This window comes from Primulina eburnea, chromosome 11 (genome assembly GCF_022965805.1).
Source record: "Primulina eburnea isolate SZY01 chromosome 11, ASM2296580v1, whole genome shotgun sequence".
Lineage (NCBI taxonomy): Eukaryota > Viridiplantae > Streptophyta > Magnoliopsida > Lamiales > Gesneriaceae > Primulina > Primulina eburnea.
This window is the reverse complement of record NC_133111.1, coordinates 35781823-35804598: the sequence shown is the minus strand read 5'-3', so window position 1 is coordinate 35804598 and position 22776 is coordinate 35781823. Positions and strand designations below refer to the sequence as shown.

Sequence of the window (22776 nt, the reverse complement as noted above, 5' to 3'; positions counted from 1 at the left end):
TAAGATCTCTGATATGATGAAATTAGATCTCGTGTTTATTTTGAAAAATATGTTGTTTCATTTGTTACAATAATTATTGAAATCAACTGTTATTAAAATCAACTGTTTATATTTCTTTTACTATTATTTGATACATTTATAATTAAAAATAGTAATTTATGAGACCAAATTTTAATCGGTCGACATATAAGACATATTATCAGCATATTTCAATCATAATTTTACATCGAGTTAGAATAGGTAATTTATAGGTATTAGGGTAAATTTGGCAAATATTCGAGAGGTTTTAGGGTAAATGGTGCTATGCCCTGAAGAACTCAAATTGAAAATCTCCAGCCATCATCCAGAAGGTCCAATTTTCAATGGTAGGTGCAGCCATTGTTGATTCTCCAATGGCTGCCATCGTTCATTCACACCTATTAACATGTGCAGAATATCCTCTATAAATAGAGGCTTCAGCTCATTGTTTAAATCATCTCATTCCCAGTTGAGTAATCCTAATCCCAAGTAGAGGAGAGCCTTGAGAGTGCTGTGAGGATCTGAGAGTTTTTATTTCTTTTTGTAAATTAAAACTATGAATTGAATAGATTGATTTTTCTCTCAAATTAGTTTGATCTTTGATAGTTTAATTCCCAACAAGTGGTATCAGAGTCTGGTTAGAGATATTAGCCATAGAAGGAGAGCTCTCTGTGAAAAATTCGATTTCGTGAAGTGTCTGAAATCTTGTTTTGATCATACCACGACGTAGCTCTCGTTCCCACGAGTCTACCGGTATTTTCAGATCGAAAATCGGACATCAAACAAATTTTCTGTGATTTTTCAAAAGTTCTTTACGAAGAAGAAGATGAACAGTGCCCGCCACGTCATTGCCACGTAAGCGTCCAGTCAGCGCCACGTCATTGCCACGTTAGCATCCAGACAGCGCCATGTCATCAGCACTATTCCATTTTCTGGAAATTGCATTTGGTCCTCATATTTTCTGTTCGTTTCAAAATGGTCCTTTATCTTTCCTAAAGTACAGAATGGCCCCTGAACTTTTGGTAATGACTTTGAGACCCCTGAACTATCAGAAATTTATATAGTGATCCCAAAATTTTCAACAATAGAATTTCTGACCCCGAAGTGCCTATTCCACCATTTTCGGCCATTCCGGACACAACGGTGTACTCCGTTTTACGAGATTCAGCTCCTATTTTGATAAATAAATATTGAAGATGACCACAGAAGAGTCAACATCATATTCTGGAGCTATCATTATGCTCACGGCAACCAACTACACGCTGTGGAAACCTCGTATGGAAGATCTCCTCAGCTGTAAAGATTTGTTCGATCCCTAGAATTGAAAGGTGAAAATCCTGATCCAACCAAAGCGTCTGAGTGGAGGAAATTAAACCGGAAATCTATTGGTCAAATCCGACAATGGATTGATCATAGTGTCTTCCACCATGTTGCACAGGAGACAGACGCATATGCTCTCTGGAAAAAGCTGGAGGACATGTACCAGGCCAAGACCGCTCGGAATAAAGCCCTGCTGATGAGGCGGTTAGTCAATATGAAGTTCAAAAGTGGAACTTCTGTTGCCGAGCATACCAGTGAATACCAGAGTCTGGTAAATCAATTATCGTCTGTAGAGATGCCGCTTGGAGATGAGATGCAGGCACTTCTACTTCTCAGTTCACTTCCTGATAGCTTGGAAACACTTGTAGTTTCTCTCAGCAACTCGGCTCCAGATGGCAAACTTACCATGTCCATGGTTAAGGATGTCCTGTTCAACGAGGAGGCCAGGAGAAAGGATATGGGCACAGACCAGACTCATGCCCTTGTCACAGAGCCCCGAGGAAGACAACAAGAGAAACAACAAAGGGGTAAAGGCAAATGGAGAGGCAGAAGCAAGAGCAGAGGCAGATCCACAGATGGCAGAAATCCTTCGTATAAATGTCATCATTGTGGAATAGAGGGTCATATGAAGAAGAATTGCTACAAATGGCTAGAGGAGCAAGGCCAAAGCAGTTCCTAGTCGAAGAACAAGGGTGGAGAAACGCTAGTCATCATTCCTGGAGATGTAGCGTTCTGTTCGACCCATAATGAGACATGCCTTCACATTTCAAAAGAAGACACAGAATGGGTGGTAGATACTGCAGCTTCCTACCACGTGACTTCGCACAAGGAATACTTCATGATATACAAAGTTGGTGACTTTGGAGCAGTGAAGATGGGAAATTCCAGTTCCTCTGGGATTGTAGGAATTGGAGATATCCAAATAAAGACAAGTGTTGGAAGTACAATCACTTTGAAGGATGTCCAACATGTGCCAGATATTCGGCTCAATCTTCTTTCTGGAATAGCCCTTGACAACCAGGGCTATGATAATCATTTCAGCAACGGCACATGGAAGATGTCAAAGGGTGCTTTGATAGTCGCTCGAGGACACATTTGTGGCACACTGTACAAGACTCACATGAAGATATGTACAGACACCCTCAACGTAGCTGAGAAGGAGGGTTCTCAAAATTTGTGGCACTAGAGACTCGGCCATATGAGTGAGAAAGGGCTGTCTACCCTAATAAAGAAAGAGCTTATCATCGTTGACAAAGATGCTGCGCCAGATCCTTGCAATCATTGTCTGTTTGGTAAGCAGCACAGAGTCTCATTCAGTTCCTATTCAATGAGAAGATCAGAGTTGCTCAATCTGGTACACTCTGACGTTTGCGGTCCCCTGGAGGATGAATCACTAGGCGGAAATAAATATTTTCTGACGTTCATTGATGATGCTTCACGAAAGGTGTGGGTCTATTTCCTGAAAACGAAGGACCAGGTATTCGAGTACTTCAAAATGTTTCATGTCATGGTAGAACGTGAGACTGGGAAGAAATTGAAGTGTCTCCGGTCAGATAATGGAGGCGAATACACTTCCAAGGTGTTCGATGCGTATTGAAAAACATACGGCATTCGACATGAGAAGACGGTCCCTCGCACCCCTCAACACAATGATGTAGCCGAAAGAATGAACCGGACAATCATGGAACGTGTTCGGAGTATGCTCAGTATGGCTAAACTGTCAAAGTCATTTTGGGGAGAAGCAGTCAGAACCGCATGTTACCTGATCAACAGATTACCATCAGTACCACTGAATTTTGAAGTTCCGGAGAAACTGTGGTCTGGAAAGGATCCATCATACTCACACTTAATAGTATTTGGATGTTTGGCGTACGCACATGTATCCAAGGAGCTCAGACAAAAGCTTGATGCAAGGACCACTCCATGCATTTTCATTGGCTATGGAGATGAAGAATTTGGATACAGACTATGGGATCCAAAGGAGAAAAAGGTGATCAGAAGCAGGGACATTGTGTTCCATGAAAGCCACACAATAGAAGACATTGAAAAACCTACAATGACTCAGAAGTCAAATGTTGGTGCTCTAAATTCAGATGCATCACTAAACCCGTTCGATATAGTGACAGAATACATGCCAGAAGCAGAAGCTGAGGAAGAAAGGGGTGTTGAGCAGGGGGAGCCACAACCCACTCCACCAGATGTTCCAGGATCATCACAAGGCCCAGATGATGGTGAATCTTCTCAGACTATTCCAGAAGTTCGTAGGTCTGAACGAGGACGGATTCCATCTAGAAGATATACGGAATCCGAGTACCTTCTGCTTACTGAAGATGGAGAACCAGAGAGTTTCCAAGAAACACTATCTCATAAGGACAAAGAAACATGGTTGTCAGCAATGCAAGATGAGATGAAATCTCTGCAGAAGAATCACACTTATTGATAGCGGACCGGTTACGGTGGCCGGAAGCGCAACGGAAGTCAAAAATTTTAATTTTATGCTTAAAATTTCGGCCACCCTAGGTTTTGTGCAATATTTACAAAATAACACCATACATAGGATGTTAAAGAGATTTACCTATCAACCCCTTGAGGTTGATGTTTGGCTCCAACTAAAGTGTAAACACTTTAGCTCTTGATGGATGAAGATCTACAAGCTCCTCCAACTCCAAAATAAAGCCCACCACTAGCAAGGCAAATCCCTTCTTGTTTTGCACTAGTAAAACAAGAAGATTTTTCAAGGAGAAGACTTTTATTCTTCAACACTTGAAGAACAAAATGAAGAAAATATTGGAGAGAATTTTTTTTTGTGAAGTTTCGGCCAAGTGAGAGTGAGTGAATGAGGGAGTGAAGTCCAATCTTGGTTGTGGGAAAAGTGGAAAAAGTTGTCTTGCATGTCATACAATTTTTTATTCAAAAGTAATCAAGACTCTTCACCTCCCAAGTATGCAAAACCTAATGGGTTTGTAACTATTACAAGGCCCATGGACTTTTAATTGTCTCAAACATTTTGAGCCCAATTATACTTTACTTGATTTTACTCAAGCCCACTAGTTTAAATAATTAATTCCAATTGGGCTCTACAAGGTCCAATGTTATTTAATTAATCCAACACTTGAATTAATTTAATTATTTGGACTCTACTAGGCCCACTAGTGATTTATTAATTCAACACTTGAATTAATTTAATTTAGTCCATAATAATGTTTATGAAAATCACAATTTTTCAAATACATTATTCACTTGGCCAAATTTTAATTTAGGAACACTTCCATAAATTAAAATTTATATTTCTCTCATAGAAGTCATACTTCTATTTTTCTTTACGCTTATAAATACATTTATAAGCCGTTCAACACATTGAACTATTTTACTTCTTATCGGGATTTACAAAGCTAGTACTTGTGTGGCCCTCAATGGTTCATTGATACAACTAGCCGTGGGTTCACATCTCCATGTGATTCGGACTAAACATGTCCTTATTCGAGCATACCCCAATTGCTCCATTCTTACTTATCAACTCCTTGATAATAAGAACGTCAGAACTCAAGTCTGATAGTACCCAACCAATCATGTTAAACGCCTAGCAGCATCGCTTACGTGATTCCCTAGGTATCACATGATAGTGCCTGCAAGAACCATTCAATTATGGTTAGCGTACAGTACGGTCCCTTCAACTCATATATCCCGACCGATTCGACAACTATTGGTCTATCGAGAGTTGTCAATGAATCGATACTATGTGTCATGTTGTGGTTGCATCGATGGTGTAATCTATGAAACTCCTTTCATAATTACCACCATACTCTGATCAGAGATTTCAACACACACATACATAGAAAAACACATAGGATATCCATACCCGTAGGTAAGCGGTGAATCCCCGACTACAATGCATCGACTCCTATATGTTTCGCCGTAACACCCAACCTTGCCACCTGATCACCCCATAAGAGTCGGTAAACAAGTCAAAGTGAAACGCTAGCACATAGAGTCTCAATGTTGTCCCGGGTCATAAGGACTAATGGTGTACAACCATAAACTAGGACCTTTCCACTTGATAAGTGAGAACCACTTGGAAAGTCCTTTATAGAGGGTTGTTCAGTGCACTCTACCAGGAGCACCTATCTGCATGCTCGGACATCACAATGTCCCCTACCAATGAAACATGGTACTCACATCGCAGATACTAGTCTCTAACTCGAGCGGCCTATATCCTTCTTAGTGGCGGCTGAATCGACTAGGAACCGTTTAGAATATACAGTATTCCAAATATGAGTTTCATGATACTCATCATATGAGCATCTCATATTCTTTCTACTATATGTATATTCAAGGACTTTATCTATGCAACTCGCATGGGTATAAAGATAAAGATGCGCCAAATTAATAAATTCAAATATTATTAAAATAAAGATCGTTTATACAAAGAGTTTCATCGTGAACACTCGGCCAACACTTGGCTCGACGTGCACCTACTCTAACAATCTCCCACTTGCACTAAAGCCAACTACCCATATACTTTAGACCCATTGATTCGCGATGCATCTCGAATGATGGTCCTGGTAAAGGCTTAGTTAGTGGATCAGCAACATTATCTGCGGAGCCGACTTTGTCAATCGTGACATCTCCTCTTTCCACGATCTCTCTGAGGATGTGGTACTTTCTCAATACGTGTTTGGACTTCTGATGAGACCTTGGCTCCTTCGCCTGAGCTATGGCTCCCGTGTTGTCGCACATCACCGGGATAGGAGCAACTCCATTTGGAATGACGCCCAACTCTTGGACGAAATTCCTAATCCAAACAGCCTCCTTTGCTGCAGCCAATGCAGCAATATATTCTGCCTCAGTGGTGGAATCCACAGTACTGTCTTGCTTGGAACTCTTCCAAGAGACAGCACCACCATTGAGCATGAATATGAATCCGGAGGTTGACTTCGAGTCATCAACATCGCTTTGGAAGCTAGAGTCGGTATAGCCTTCCAATTTCAGTTCTCCACCCCCATAGACCAAGAACAATTTATTGGTCCTTCTCAAATACTTGAGGATGTCTTTAACAGCTTTCCAGTGTGGAAGACCAGGGTTGGATTGATATCTACTCACTACACTTAGTGCAAATGCCACGTCAGGACGTGTAGATATCATTCCATACATGATACTACCAATAGCCGAAGCATACGGAATTCGTGTCATCGTCGCTATCTCTGCATCAGTCTTGGGAGACATAGACTTGGATAGGGACACGCCATGACACATTGGTAGATGTCCCCTCTTGGACTCATCCATCGAGAACCGCTTTACGATGGTATCAATGTATGTGGGCTGGGTCAGACCAAGCAATCTTTTTGATCTATCTCTATAGATCTGTATTCCCAATACAAAAGATGTTTCACCCAAGTCCTGCATCGAGAACTTACTTGCTAACCATATCTTAGTTGATTGCAACATTCCTACATCATTCCCAATGAGTAGAATGTCATCAACATAAAGAACAAGGAATGTCACAGCACTCCCACTGACCTTCTTATACACACAGGGTTCCTCAGGATTCTTAGTAAAACCAAACTCTTTGATTGTACTATCGAATCTGAGGTTCCAACTCCTAGATGCCTGCTTAAGACCATAAATAGATCTTTGAAGTTTGCATACCATATGCTCACTTCCGATAGATGTAAACCCTTCAGGTTGAGACATGTAAATCTCTTCCTTAATATCCCCATTAAGGAAGACAGTCTTGACATTCATCTGCCATATCTCATAGTCATACCATGCAGCTATGGCTAGCAAAATCCTAATGGACTTGAACATCGCAACTGGAGAAAAGGTTTCCTCATAGTCAATACCTTGCCTTTGAGTATACCCTTTTGCTACCAATCGCGCCTTGAAGGTCAATACCTTCCCATCCGCCCCAAGTTTCCTCTTGTAAATCCATTTACACCCTATGGGAACAATTCCCTTAGGTGGATCCACGAGATTCCACACTTGGTTTGAATGCATGGAATTCATCTCAGATTCCATTGCTTCAAGCCATTTGGATGAATCGGCATCAGATAACGCTTCCTTGAAGGTCCTTGGATCACATCCAAGGTTAGGCTCATCATGGCCCTCTTCAAGAAGCAGACCATACCTCATAGGTGGTCTCGAGACTCTCTCGGTTCTTCTAGGAGCTTGTATCTCCTCTCTTGGCTTCTCGGGTGTGGGTTCTACAACTGTGGGTGTCTCTCGAACCTCTTCGAGTTCTATCATCTCGCCTTTTATATCCAATAGAAATTCCTTTTCCAAAAAGGTTGCGTTCCTAGAAACAAACACCTTTGTTTCTTGGGGATGATAGAATTAATATCCAACTGAATTCCTTGGATATCCCACAAAGTAGCATAAAATGGATCGACTATCCAATTTATCTCCCACTGTCTGCTTCACATAAGCAGGACACCCCCATATTCTAAGATAAGAATACTTGGGAGGCTTACCCATCCATATCTCATATGGAGTCTTGTCAACTGCCTTTGTATGGACATTGTTCAACAACAGTGCCGCTGTTTCAAGCGCATATCCCCAAAAGGATGGCGGCAACTCTGTGAACCCCATCATAGACCGAACCATGTCCATCAAAGTCCGGTTACGACGCTCCGAAACACCATTCAACTGCGGCGTAGCGGGCGGAGTCCACTGCGAGAGAATCCCATTCTCCCTAAGATACTCTTGGAACTCGGCAGTCAAGTACTCACCACCTCGATCCGATCGAAGTGTCTTGATGCTTCGTCCCAATTGCTTCTCTACTTCACTTCTGAATTCTTTGAACCTTTCAAAGGCTTCAGACTTGTATTTCATCAAATACACATACCCATACCTCGAAAAGTCATCGGTAAAGGTGATGAAGTAGGCATGTCCGTGCTTAGTGGTGATGCTAAGCGGACATCACATCGGTATGGATCAAATCCAATAACCCTTTGGCTCGCTCCGCATGGCCCTTAAAGGGAATTTTGGTCATCTTTCCTTTTAGACAGGATTCACAAGTCGTGCGAGCATTAATATCGGTCATATCAAACATGCCAACTCCCACTAACTTGTTCATCCTTCTTAGGGAAATATGTCCTAATCGAGCATGCCATAATTGTGCCGAATTTAGAGTATCTTGTTTGCGTTTATTCGTTGTTGTTATTGCTTGGACATTGTTAAGTGGAATATCTTTCAATTTTAAGGTGTAGAAATTGTTTTCTAGTTCTCCGGTACCAACTAAACATTCATTCTTGTAAATATTGCAAACACCTTTGCCAAATAAACAAGAAAATCCATCAATATCAAGCATAGGAATGGAAATAATGTTTTTGATCAAGTCTGGTACGAACAAAACATCTCTTAATACAAACTTAAAATCATTGTTCAAAATTAAACAAACATCTCCTATGGCCTTGGCAGCAACTCTTGCTCCATTGCCCATTCTCAAGAAGGTCTCACCCTCTCGGAGCCTTCTACTTCTTCACATCACCTGCAAATCATTACAGAGATGTGAGCCACAACCGGTATCCAATACCCAAGAAGTAGAGTTAATCGAGATATTTACTTCAATATAGAACATACCTTTGCCAGAACCCTTCTGCGCAAGATATTCCCTGCAGTTACGCCTCCAATGTCCAGGCTTCTTGCAGTGATGACAGATGTCAACTGTCTTCTCAGCCTTCACTGGTGTGCCTGCTACTACGGGACTCGGAGTTTGCCTCTTCAAGGGCACGCTCTTCTTGGGGCGCTGGAAAGAACGCTTCTTTCCCTTCCCAGGTGGACCGGTCTTCGTGCCAGATGAAGAGCCCACATAAAGAACCGGCTTCTCCTTTTTGATTGTGGACTCAAAGGTCACAAGCATGTTCACCAACTCTTCAAGGCTTGGCTCAAGCTTGTTCATATTGAAATTCACCACAAAAGGATCGAACGAGCTCGACAGTGACAACAGCAGCACGTCAGTGGTTAACTCCGAAGGCAAGATCAAATCCATGCCAACGAGCTTATCCACGAGCCCAATCAACTTTAGGCCATGCTCATGGACCGAAGCCCCATCTCGCATGCGTAAAGTGATGAGCTCCTTGACTGTGGCATGTCTTAGAGGCCGAGTCTGCTCACCAAAGAGCTCCTTGAGGTGCATATGAATGTCAGCAGCATTCTTAGCATCCTCGAATCGCCTCTGCAGCTCATCGTTCATCGAAGTCTGCATATAACACCTCGCCTTCAAGTCATGGTCGCACCAATCCTTGTAGGTCTGCAATTCCTCAGGAGTGCAGCTAGTCGGAGCCTCAGCAGGGGGCGACTCAGTCAGTGTGTATGCAATTTTCTCCGAGTTCAAGACAATCTTTAGATTTCTTAGCCAAGTGATATAGTTAGGTCCGGTTAGAACGTGTTTTTCGAGAATAACGGAAAACGGGTTGCGAATTGATGACATTGTCAAAGATTTGTACTGAAAAGTAAAACAGATAAATGTTAATGACTATTTTAAAATATTTAATAAGATATAAAGTTTGGACTTTTACTTTATAAATTATCGCTCCCACTGTTTTGACATTTTCACTACCCTCTAGTGAAAACAGGAAACATTTTCCTCAGCAGTTACGTAAGGTCCAATTAGCGAATTGTGATCCCGAATAATATCGGCCAATCACAATTCCTAAAAGGTAGTTTCCAATTGCATCGCCATGCAACCCTCTACGTATACTTTTGTCTCACGTTTGATTAGGACCCAATAATATGACGTCGTTCATCTTTACGTGTCAAGCCTAACCCATCGATATTGAACCTTAATGGACGGTCGCCATGAGTTCCCTCAATAATATGAGCCGAAATCATGGGAGTTCCACGTAGTTCACATCACTATGTCAATGGATGTCACAGATTTCCGGTACCCAGGGCCCCCTCAATAATATGAGCCGAGCCCCGAGTACGGGTAGCGTTCATCATGCACCCATTGTCGATGGAAGACAAGGAAATTATAAACAAATTTATAATTCCCCTTTTCGGACTTGATATTAATTTTGAATCTTATTCAAAATGAGGGTTTTTAATTTTGAAAGGTCTCATCATTAATTTTATTTTAAAAGCTCGCCATGTTTGATCGTATGTTTGCCGGATTCATGCAACTTTGTTATTATCATAATAATAACGCACATACTCATTATTTATAACATATCATGCATATATTATAAACAGTAAACAAACAAGGATGATCAATCGCCCCAAAACTAATGGCCCGTGTGAGCTAAACACGGGCCTAGGTCCAATCCTAGGGTAAATGCACGGGATGCAATGCAACTATTACATTAGCTTCCAATATTTACATGTCTTCGATCTTCATAATCATCATGGCCACCATCTTCCAATCTTGATCATCCTCTATACTAATATTTACAATTAAATATCCATGGCAAATAGGGATACATCTCATGGGGGTGGGAACGGGCATAAACCAAGCCCACTTTATAAATTGATAATTATTACAATCATTCAACATCAAATATCCTAGCATACACCTAGCAAATTGGGCTTGGGCTTTTGATCATCCTTCATGCATAATATCACATATCATACACCATCAATTAATTATCACAATAATTAATTGATCCAATATTATATATCTTGATCCAATCACTAACCGCCACAATTATAAATTAAATTAACAAAGTATACAAACCCCTTTGTCTACTTTCAAATTAATTTATTTATAATCGAATTTCTTTTAAATCACAATTTACTATAAATAATTAAAGTCCAACTTCAATTATTTATTTTATGAGAAAATATATGCAACAATTGTAAATTTAAACTTAAGGACCCAAAACTCATTTTTCACCAAAAATACTTTGGCCTATTTAAATTTCACAAATATGTTGACCATCTAATGGCCCAACAACATCAAGGCCCATGACACTTTGATTATCCAAAACACTTTTGGAAACCCTAGTCGTCATCACCGTCGCCGGATTCCGGCAACAACAAATTTTTTTTTTATTTAAAAACTGTAGCATTTTGGGCAGCCCGAGGGGCTGCCCATGCTGCCCGAAATTCTCGGGCAGCGAGGGGCTGCCCAAAAAAATAATTTTTTTTTTGTTTGAAATTTTCGGCCCTTGTGTTTTCCTTGCAAAAATATTTCTCAAGCGGTTAGAAATCGATCTCAACATAATATTACGTAAATATTACACAAAAATCGTAACCATAGCTCTGATATCACTTGATAGCGGACCGGTTACGGTGGCCGGAAGCGCAACGGAAGTCAAAAATTTTAATTTTATGCTTAAAATTTCGGCCACCCTAGGTTTTGTGCAATATTTACAAAATAACACCATACATAGGATGTTAAAGAGATTTACCTATCAACCCCTTGAGGTTGATGTTTGGCTCCAACTAAAGTGTAAACACTTTAGCTCTTGATGGATGAAGATCTACAAGCTCCTCCAACTCCAAAATAAAGCCCACCACTAGCAAGGCAAATCTCTTCTTGTTTTGCACTAGAAAAACAAGAAGATTTTTCAAGGAGAAGACTTTTATTCTTCAGCACTTGAAATACAAAATGAAGAAAATATTGGAGAGAATTTTTTTTGTGAAGTTTCGGCCAAGTGAGAGTGAGTGAATGAGGGAGTGAAGTCCAATCTTGGTTGTGGGAAAAGTGGAAAAAGTTGTCTTGCATGCCATACAATTTTTTATTCAAAAGTAATCAAGACTCTTCACCTCCCAAGCATGCAAAACCTAATGGGCTTGTAACTATTACAAGGCCCATGGACTTTTAATTGTCTCAAACATTTTGAGCCCAATTATACTTTACTTGATTTTACTCAAGCCCACTAGTTTAAATAATTAATTCTAATTGGGCTCTACAAGGCCCAATGTTATTTAATTAATCCAACACTTGAATTAATTTAATTATTTGGACTCTACTAGGCCCACTAATGATTTATTAATTCAACACTTGAATTAATTTAATTTAGTCCATAATAATGTTTATGAAAATCACAATTTTTCAAATACATTATTTACTTGGCCAAATTTTAATCTAGGAACACTTCCATAAATTAAAATTTATATTTCTCTCATAGAAGTCATACTTCTATTTTTCTTTACGCTTATAAACACATTTATAAGCCGTTCAACACATTGAACTATTTTACTTCTCATCGGGATTTACAAAGCTAGTACTACTGTGGCCCTCAATGGTTCATTGATACAACTAGCCGTGGGTTCACATCTCCATGTGATTCGGACTAAACATGTCCTTATTCGAGCATACCCCAATTGCTCCATTCTTACTTATCAACTCCTTGATAATAAGAACGTCAGAACTCAAGTCTGATAGTACCCAACCAATCATGTTAAACGCCTAGCAGCATCGCTTACATGATTCCCTAGGTATCACATGATAGTGCCTGCAAGAACCATTCAATTATGATTAGCGTACAGTACGGTCCCTTCAACTCATATATCCCGACCGATTCGACAACTATTGGTCTATCGAGAGTTGTCAATGAATCGATACTATGTGTCATGTTGTGGTTGCATCGATGGTGTAATCTATGAAACTCCTTTCATAATTACCACCATACTCTGATCAGATATTTCAACCCACACATACATGGAAAAACACATAGGATATCCATACCCATAGGTAAGCGGTGAATCCCCGACTACAATGCATCGACTCCTATATGTTTCGCCGTAACACCCAACCTTGCCACCTGATGACCCTATAAGAGTCGGTAAACAAGTCAAAGTGAAACGCTAGCACATAGAGTCTCAATGTTGTCCCGGGTCATAAGGACTAATGGTGTACAACCATAAACTAGGATCTTTCCACTCGATAAGTGAGAACCACTTGGAAAGTCTTTTATAGAGGGTTGTTCAGTGCACTCTACCAGGAGCACCTATCTGCATGCTCGGACATCACAATGTCCCCTACCAATGAAACATGGTACTCACATCGCAGATACTAGTCTCTAACTCGAGCGGCCTATATCCTTCTTAGTGGCGGCTGAATCGACTAGGAACCGTTTAGAATATACAGTATTCCAAATATGAGTTTCTTGATACTCATCATATGAGCATCTCATATTCTTTCTACTATATGTATATTCAAAGACTTTATCTATGCAACTCGCATGAGTATAAAGATAAAGATGCGCCAAATTAATAAATTCAAATATTATTAAAATAAAAATCGTTTATACAAAGAGTTTCATCGTGAACACTCGGCCAACACTTGGCTCGACGTGCACCTACTCTAACAATTATGAGATCGTAGAACTTCCAAAAGGGAAGAAGGCACTAAGAAACAAATGGGTGTTCAAGATGAAGAAAGATGGCAGCGGACAAGTGGTGAAATACAAAGCACGATTGGTAGTCAAAGGATTCCAACAGAAGAAAGGAATTGACTTTGATGAGATATTTTCACCAGTAGTCAAGATGACGTCAATCCGAGTTATATTTGGCTTGGTAGCAAGTATGAACTTGGAGCTTGAACAGATGAACGTGAAGACAGCTTTTCTTCACGGAGATTTAAAAGAAGAAATCTATATGGAGCAGCCAAAAGGTTTTGAGGTTTCGGGTGATAACCTCGTTTGCAAGCTTAAGAAAAGCTTGTACGGTCTAAAGCAGACACCAAGGCAGTGGTACAAGAAGTTTGACTCATGCATGGCAAGTCAAGGCTATAAGAAAAATGCTGCAGATGAGTGCGTTTACATTCAGAAATTTTCAGATGGGAGTTTCGTTGCTCTTCTACTTTATGTAGACGACATTATGATCGTGGGAAAGTATGCAACGAAGATCAGTCAATTAAAGAATAAACTCTCTAAGTTTTTTGAAATGAAGGACTTAGGACCAGCTCAACAGATTTTGAGAATGCAGATTTTTCGAGACAGAAACAACCAACGGTTATGGTTATCTCAGGATAAGTACATTGAACGTGTGCTCGAGAGGTTCAACATGAACAACGCCAAACCAGTCAGCATTCCACTTGCCAATCATTTCAAGATGAGCAAGAGTGCATGTCCTTTATCCAAGAAAGAGATCGGGGAAATGTCATCAATACCATATTCTTCAGCTGTTGGAAGTTTGATGTATGCAATGGTATGCACAAGGCCAGATATTGCTCATGCAGTGGGAAAGGTGAGTCGTTTTCTCTCCAACCCTGGGAAGCAGCATTGGGAGGCAGTAAAGTGGATTCTCAGGTATCTAAAGGGTACTACTAAATTATGTCTTTGTTACGGGGGAGCTGATCCAATATTGGAGGGCTATACGGATGCAGATATGGCCGGAGATATTGATAGTAGCAAATCTACTTCAGGATATATCTACACTTTCGCGGGGGGAGCTGTCTCATGGAAGTCACGACTGCAGAAGTGTGTTGCTTTATCCACAACAGAAGCAGAGTATATTGTTGTCGCTGAAGCTGGGAAAGAAATGTTGTGGCTAAAGCGATATCTTCAAGAACTTGGAATCAAGCAGAAAGAGTACAAGGTACATTGTGACAGTCAAAGTGCTCTCGACTTAAGCAAGAACTCCATGTACCATTCCCGTACAAAGCATATTGATATTCGATATCATTGGATACGTGAAGTTATGGATCGACAACTGTTGAGACTAGTTAAGATTCATACGAAGGAGAATCCAGCAGATATATTGACAAAAGTGGTAACTCGAGAAAAGTTAGAGCTATGCAGAGACATAGCTGGAATGCTTGTTTTGGATATGGCTGGAGGGGGATAATTGAAGAACTCAAACTGGAAATCTCCAGCCACCATCTAGAAGGTCCAATTTTCAATGGTAGGTGCAGTCATTGTTGATTCTCCAATGGCTGCCATCGTCCATTCACACCCATTAACATGTGCAGAATATCCTCTATAAATAGAGGCTTCAGCTCGTTGTTTAAATCATCTCATTCCCAGTTGAGGAATCCTAATCCCAAGTAGAGGAGAGCCTTGAGAGTGCTGTGAGAATCTGAGAGTTTTTATTTTTTTTTGTAAATTAAATCTATGAATTGAATAGATTGATTTTTCTCTCAAATTAGTTTGATCTTTGATAGTTTAATTCCCAACATGCCCATCCATTATTATTGTCCATTTTATCTCCTGGCTTATTTTAGATCAACAGTTGTATCTCAATCTTTATATAGCTAATTCGAATATGAAATTAAATGAGATCAATAGAAAAAAATATTTTGAATCATAGAACTATGGATTCTCGAGAAGAGAGGAGTCGTGATGATCCTTCCGGACCGTCCGGATCCCAACGAATATATCGGAAGTTGGATCTATATTGGATCTCACTTGAATTGATTCATCTATCATCCTGATAATTTTTGGTTTAAAACAGAAATTTTTAAATAAAGTGATTCTTCATTTTTCACACCTCAACACGGTAGTTAATAAACTAGGAACTTCGATATGAGAACCCGAGTAGCATAAGGATTAATATTTGATAAATTCTAAATAATATATCTTTCATTTGGATCCATGGGAGAATACTCACTAATGCACATAATTTTGTAAAATCTAAAGATATCCATGTTCATATTCATGTTCATATTTTTGAATTCGGCATTTGAATAAAGATATTGGTGGGAGTGTAAACGAATCGAGCTACTTGTATGGGTCAACACTTGAACTCGTAATCGAGTCGAGCTCGAGTATATGATGGGTTTGTTCAAGTAGCCCGCGAGCTACTCATATATATATATATATATATATACATATATATATATGTATATATATATATATATATGTATATATATATATATATATATATATATATATATATATATATATTTCTCGACTAACTCGATACGTTATTGAGTCGAGCTCGAGTTTGAAAATTATTACTCCAGTCAATTCGAGCTCGAGTTCGAATATTTTGAATTTTTTTCGAGTCGAGTTCAAGTAGTGTGATATTTAAGCTCGTCTTGAGTGGAACGTGAGAGATTATAAACTATAAAGAATAATGCACTTGGCCGGCCCATTTATTTCGTAATCAAGCCATTTCACAACAATTGGGCTTGAAAACAATGTCATTAACAATTAACTAATAAAATTTGGTCGTTAGCTCTTTTATTGGAGTGCTTCTAATAAATGATAGGTTTGATGATCATTTATTTACTAAAATACAAGTCAGCTTCTGGATTTTAATTAAATTAAGTAGAATCAGAAGCATAATCAGAATTTGTGGTTAACAAATACAACAAACTGAGAAAAAATGAATAATTATTTTTTAAAGGTTGCAAACATTGCCTAAGTAATATAAATGATTAATTTTGATTATGCAATAATTATATAATAACAAAAACTTGTGTGGGACGATTTCACGGGTCGTATTTTGTGAAACAGATATCTTATTTGGGCCATCCATTAAAAAGTATTAATTTATATGCTAAAAATATTTCTTTTTATTGTGAATATCGGTAGGATTGACTCGTCTCACAGATAAATATTCGTGAGACCGTCTCCTACTCTTATATAATCGAAGTCTCCAACATAAATCTGTAGAAACTTGAGATATAATTTAAGATATTACATGGGTTTTGATTAAGACGCTTCCATATATGGAAAGTCTTCGCGCAAAGAAGTGTACATCATCATTTTTTATTATTATTTTTGTTTTTTAATTAATTATAAATAATATAAAAGATCATTTAAAAATTATAAAAACAATTCAAAAATTGGAAAAATAAAAATATGAATGTGTTTTTACAAAATCTGAAAATCTAACGAATATTATTTATCAAATTCAAATATTTATCTATAAATGACAATCATTTTGATTTTATTTTACACACAATCTTAAATTTAAATACCAAATTATTAAATTGAATAAAAAAATTAATATTTCAACATAATCTTGGTAACATCATTTCATCACTTTACAAAAATACAATGAAGTTATGAACGCTGACATCAGTGATAGATTCAAGGATATAGCTTTACCTGAGCTAAATTTTTAAACTCTGAAATCTTTTAATATTTTAAATTGATCTACATGAGCTAATATTATATTAATCTAAAATTATACAAAATTTACATATAAATTTTTCATTAAAAAAATTAGATCACCCGAATTATTGTTATTAACGGTGGCTCCGCCATTGGCTGACGTCAACATGACATAAAGTTATCTTATATTGATCATGCTCTAAGTCATGCATGTTTCATTAGGTGGCCCATTTTTTATTTAAAATAAAATTCAAAAAAATTATATCATATATACACTTCAACATTCTGAAGGAAGATTCGTCCAGCTTAATTTCTGACATGGTCATTTAGTATTTTGAATACATCTCTTGTTAGACGATCTCACGAATCTTTATCTGTGAGACAGATCAATCTTACTGATATTCACGATAAAAAGTAATACTCTTAGCATAAAAAGTAAAAAAATTTCAAAGATGACCCAAATAAGAGATATGTCTCACGAAATACGATCTATGATACCGTCACATACAAGTTTTTGTCTAATATATTTTATATGTTTTTTTTTATTACCAAGTTGGGGAGAGAATTCTGAGTTGGCATGACATGGAATCCATACCTCTCCCACTTAACCCAAAAGAAAAAATCACTAATACCAAGTAGTATTATATCAACTTTGAACTATTTAAAAATTAAGGACACGATCAAGTTTTGACTCGTGGATTTGCTTGTTATTTCAGTTACGAAAAATGAAAAAGTCATACCAACTCCATTGAAAAAGTTAACAAATTGTACATTTTTATTATTGAAAATGCGTTTGTTTATTTAAATTGAGATCGAATACTTGTCATTTTAATATATGTTTATATATTTTAAACATTCGATCGAGTTTGTTCTTTATTAATGTCATTAAATTAAGCTAGGCTCAGGTTAAGACCGAATCCCACAAAATCTTTCAAGACTCTATAAATATGTCAATATCTCATTTTCAAAATATGTTCTCATTTTTCATTCGGAGTGATTTGATTTCAGCAAGTTTTTCTCAGATAGTTCTGACTTGAACGTCGGAAGATTTTCGCAATCCGATAGCAACAAAAGTCATTTTGCAAGCGCCAATACAAAACTTCTAGCGAGTGGATTTTAAAGCTCGAATTATCAATGGAGGGGTGGCTCAATTGTAAAGATAGCATTTTAAATACCCATGCGTTTCCATTCATTTTATGATCTTAAAAATAAAGTGTCTTGATTTTACTATTTTAGGTAAACAAATCTCACAATTTTTTTAGGAAAAAATTTGTGAACTAATTTCAAATATTTTATAAATTGTTAATAAATTATAATAAATAACTTATTAGTATATATTTTTGATAACTTATAAGGTATCTATTTTTATGCATATAAGTTTTATTCAAATTAACCTCAATACTTATGGGTGCAACCAAAATTACTTTCAAATATTCTTTTCTTATTATTTTTTTCTATGGATTTAAGTATTAACATGATATATTTAAGTAAAATATAAAATTATGTATAATTTGATTAGAAAATTATTATCCATTTATGAAACTTAAACTCCGATTGGTAAACTAAGTGATGTTTGGGCAAATTTTGAGTGTTGATATTTAGCAATATATATCGAATAAATAATAAATAGTGTGACCTTATGTGAACGATCGAGATTTTGGAATAATTCAAAGGCTTAATAATTGAACCCATCATAAAAGAGGCAATACACAAATCTAGAGACTCATTGACAACTACTTCCACATTAGAAAATTAAATTTGACGTTGATATATATATATATATATATATATATATATATATATATATATATATATATATATATATATATATATATATATCAACGTCAAATTTAATTTTCTAATGTGGAAGTAGTTGTCAATGAGTTATATATATTGGAAAAAGAATAATTTTTTTAATGCCAATCTTCTATGTAGTGATAGATATTAGCACCAAGTTGTGTCACACATACATATTCCAAATATTTATGTTATATATTGATGTGTCGTTGAAGAATGTTGATATGTTATGAAAAATGTTGATGTGATATTAGAAATTATTGTCATGTCTAATGTCACGTCAGATAGTAGACTAAAGTAGCCAAAAATTAAAACTTATTGTAACAAAACAAAATTTTGAAAATTTAATAGTAAATGTTAGTTGTCACACATTAGTTAAATAAAATCTCTGGGAGTTGCATATATAGACTTGGATAATCCATCCCTCTTGAGCTAGCTTTTGTGGTTGAGTTAGGTCCAAGTTTCATTTTTAACATGGTATCAGAGCACATGTTCTACCGTTATGTGTTTGATCGTCCCAAGTTGGCTCATACAATCTATCCATAATTGAGTCATTTAAACATTTTACGCTCCATATGTTCATTCCTAAGTGTGGGAAAGTGTGTTAGTTGTCCCGCATCGGTTAAATAAAATCTCTGAGACTTGCATATATGGACTTGGATAATCATCCCCTCTTCAGTTAGTTTTTGAGGTTGAGTTAGGTCCAAGTCTCATTTTTAACAAAAAAAAACTCAAAATTTGACAAGTTAGTGAACCAAAAATAATAATTTTTCCAACTCTTAACTATTTTCATTTATAGAGATATCTTTCATATTTTCATTGATAATAACATACTTATCGAATCGTTGGTGGTAACATCATCGTCTCTCAATTTCTAGTCAATGATGAATAAGTTAATTGCCTACTTAATCAAATTATTCTCGGGGAATTTAATAACAATAGGCAAATACTATTTTCTCAAATCCATAAATTTTCAATGAATCAAATCTTTGTACGTGTTTATATATATATATATATATATATATATATATATATATATATATATATATATATATATATATATATAAGCGACGGAACTTACAACCGTCGCTAAAGTCATCGTTGCTATCTGGTAGCGACGGTTTTTCCAAAAAGTATTGCTAATTAGCGACATTTTTGAGTAGATATATTGTCGCTAAAATGATGAAGGTTTTTTTTATAAACCGTCGTCATTTATCAAAAACTATCGCTAATTACCTACGTATTTTCACAAAGTGACATTTTTTTAAAAAACGTCGCTAAATTTTGTTGTTAAAATGACGTAACCATAAATCAGAATGTTTAAATTATTCTCCTCAACTCATCAAATTTGTAAATAATCTATGAAAAAATAATTGAAATAAAATGTAGTTTTATTTAGCGACGGTTTAGTTTTGTTGTTATTATGACGTAAAATTAATTTTAAAACTAAAAATCAGAATGTTAAGCAATTGAAATAAAAATCTATATACCAAACTTACAATGAACTCCTTCCAATACCACTGTCGCTGGTCTGTAACGAAAACTGAGTAGTAATGAACCAGATAATCTATGTATGCAAAAAATTCATTAATTATGTGCATAAATTTTTTTTTTTTTTTCAAATTACAAATCAATCATAAATAAACTCCACATTATTCACTTTCGTCGTAGATATCACGAACATCCTCGCTCGAATACTGAACCTCTTTTGTTTCACTTTCAATGTTGTTCAAATCAATTTCGTTGTCGTACATAACATTAACTAGATTTTGAGATGTCAAAAGAAATCAAGTTGAAATATCACGATGTCCACTTTCGTTGTTTTGAAATGCATATCATAGAAAATTATTCATCTAAAAAGTGAGTGACATAATAACGATGTTCACACGTTACTATATATATACATAATTATTCTTTGAAATAATTTTTTTTCTAAATATATTTTCTTTATTGATAAAAATGTGTGAAATATTTAATTAAGAGCTTTGTCTTTCTTGATATGATATTTATGATAAGATTTTTATGATATGATATTATTGTTTAAAAAGCTTTATTTCTAATAAAACTTTTGGTTTTCATATCTTGTAGGATTCCTTTTGGAGAAAACCCTAGGAGAGAAACAAACTATAAATAAGAAAAGCAAGTTAAGGAAAAAGACTTTTGACATTTGTTGGGACTTTCGGTTGCTGCTCACTTTTGCACTCCCGGACGATTGAAATTCAAAGAACAATAATTCACAAAGACTTTGTTTTGAAGAATGTTGTGTTACATGTTGACGTGATTGTTGAAAATATCTGAAGACAACACGCGTTGAAATATTGGTTGAAGATCGTGTTTTTATTAATCTTATTTTCCACATCGTGTTTTTACTTTCTTGAATATGTATTGTGCTTGTTTGTTTAGAAAGTAATTTATTTTCTCAATGTGTTGAGAAAATTAGTTTTTGTTTAAAATCACTAGTGTTAGTTTTTGTAAACTAAAATTGATTTTCTAGTGATTATTTAGTCCTAAGACACCGTGATAAATATTTATACTTGTGCACAATTAATTCTGAATTATTTTAATTTAAGTTATATATATATATATATATATATATATATATATATATATATATATATAGGTTGGGCCTAATAGACAAAAATGAATAAAAATGAATACCATTTTTTTTTTCTTATCCACCTTATGTCATAATAATATTATAATTTTGTTTTTTGTTTTTTAAAATTGTAAAAAACATTTTTTTTTATTTTTTTGAAGTACAACAATTCAAATCTTATTTTAATTTTTCGATAATTTATCAAATTTTATTTTAATATCTCGATAATTATAAAAAAACGATAAAACACGTTGTGTAACTAGTATATAATATTGCACAGCCGACATTCCAATAAACGCTTCATACAACAGGCACCACCATTTACATTACAAGTCCGAAGAGGAGAAGAGGAGAGACAGAGAAGTAAAGCTGAGTTTGTGGATGGCAGGCTTGCAGAGATCTGTAGTATCTTTCAGGAGACAAGGATCTTCAGGTTTAGTATGGGACGACAAATTGACTCAACTCATCAATCAACAGGAAGAGAACAATAAACTTCAAGCTGAGGCCAAACAAGATCCACCCGCCGCGCTGCCCACCAATAACGCGCCTTCTCCGCCCCAATTAACCATCGAGAGGAGCCGATCCAACGGCGGCGCAAGAGGGTTTCGTACTGGAAGGGTGTCTCCGGCGATTGAGCCGCCGTCTCCTAAAGTTTCTGCTTGTGGGCTTTGCAGTGCCTTTGGCAAACACGACAATAACCGCAGACGCCGCCTTCTTCCGCCGAGACCCGGTCAGCGCCTGATGTAACGTCCCCAGAGATGTCGGCTGCGCGTGGGTTCCACGTGATCATCTCGACGAAAACAGAGGTGTTGTTGTTGTTTGGAGTTCGGTAAGATCGAAGAAAATTATCGTGTTTTTAAATTTCAGTAAATTATATTTTTCCAACTTTTCTTTTTCTCTTTTGAGCAATTTTTTTTTTATATAGTTTTCTTATAAATATCGTTAAACGTAGTTTTATGTGTATAATGTTGTTATTAAATATATAATTATGCATTATGTATGGATTGAAGATTGCTGCATTGTTGAGGTTTTCTTTTTCTTTTCAAAAATTGTACAAATGATTTTTTTTAAAAAACAACCCATTTGAATCAGGATCAG

The 22776-nt window shown here is 36.6% G+C and overlaps 1 protein-coding gene across 1 annotated transcript; it reads left to right on the top strand.

The window, feature by feature from the left end:
* The first annotated feature begins 22059 nt into the window (after positions 1–22059).
* LOC140805575 (MAPK kinase substrate protein At1g80180-like) lies at positions 22060–22425 on the top strand. The gene has a single exon (XM_073161838.1). The coding sequence runs from the start codon at positions 22060–22062 to the stop codon at positions 22423–22425; it is 366 nt and encodes a 121-aa protein (XP_073017939.1).
* Positions 22426–22776: the final 351 nt, after the last annotated feature.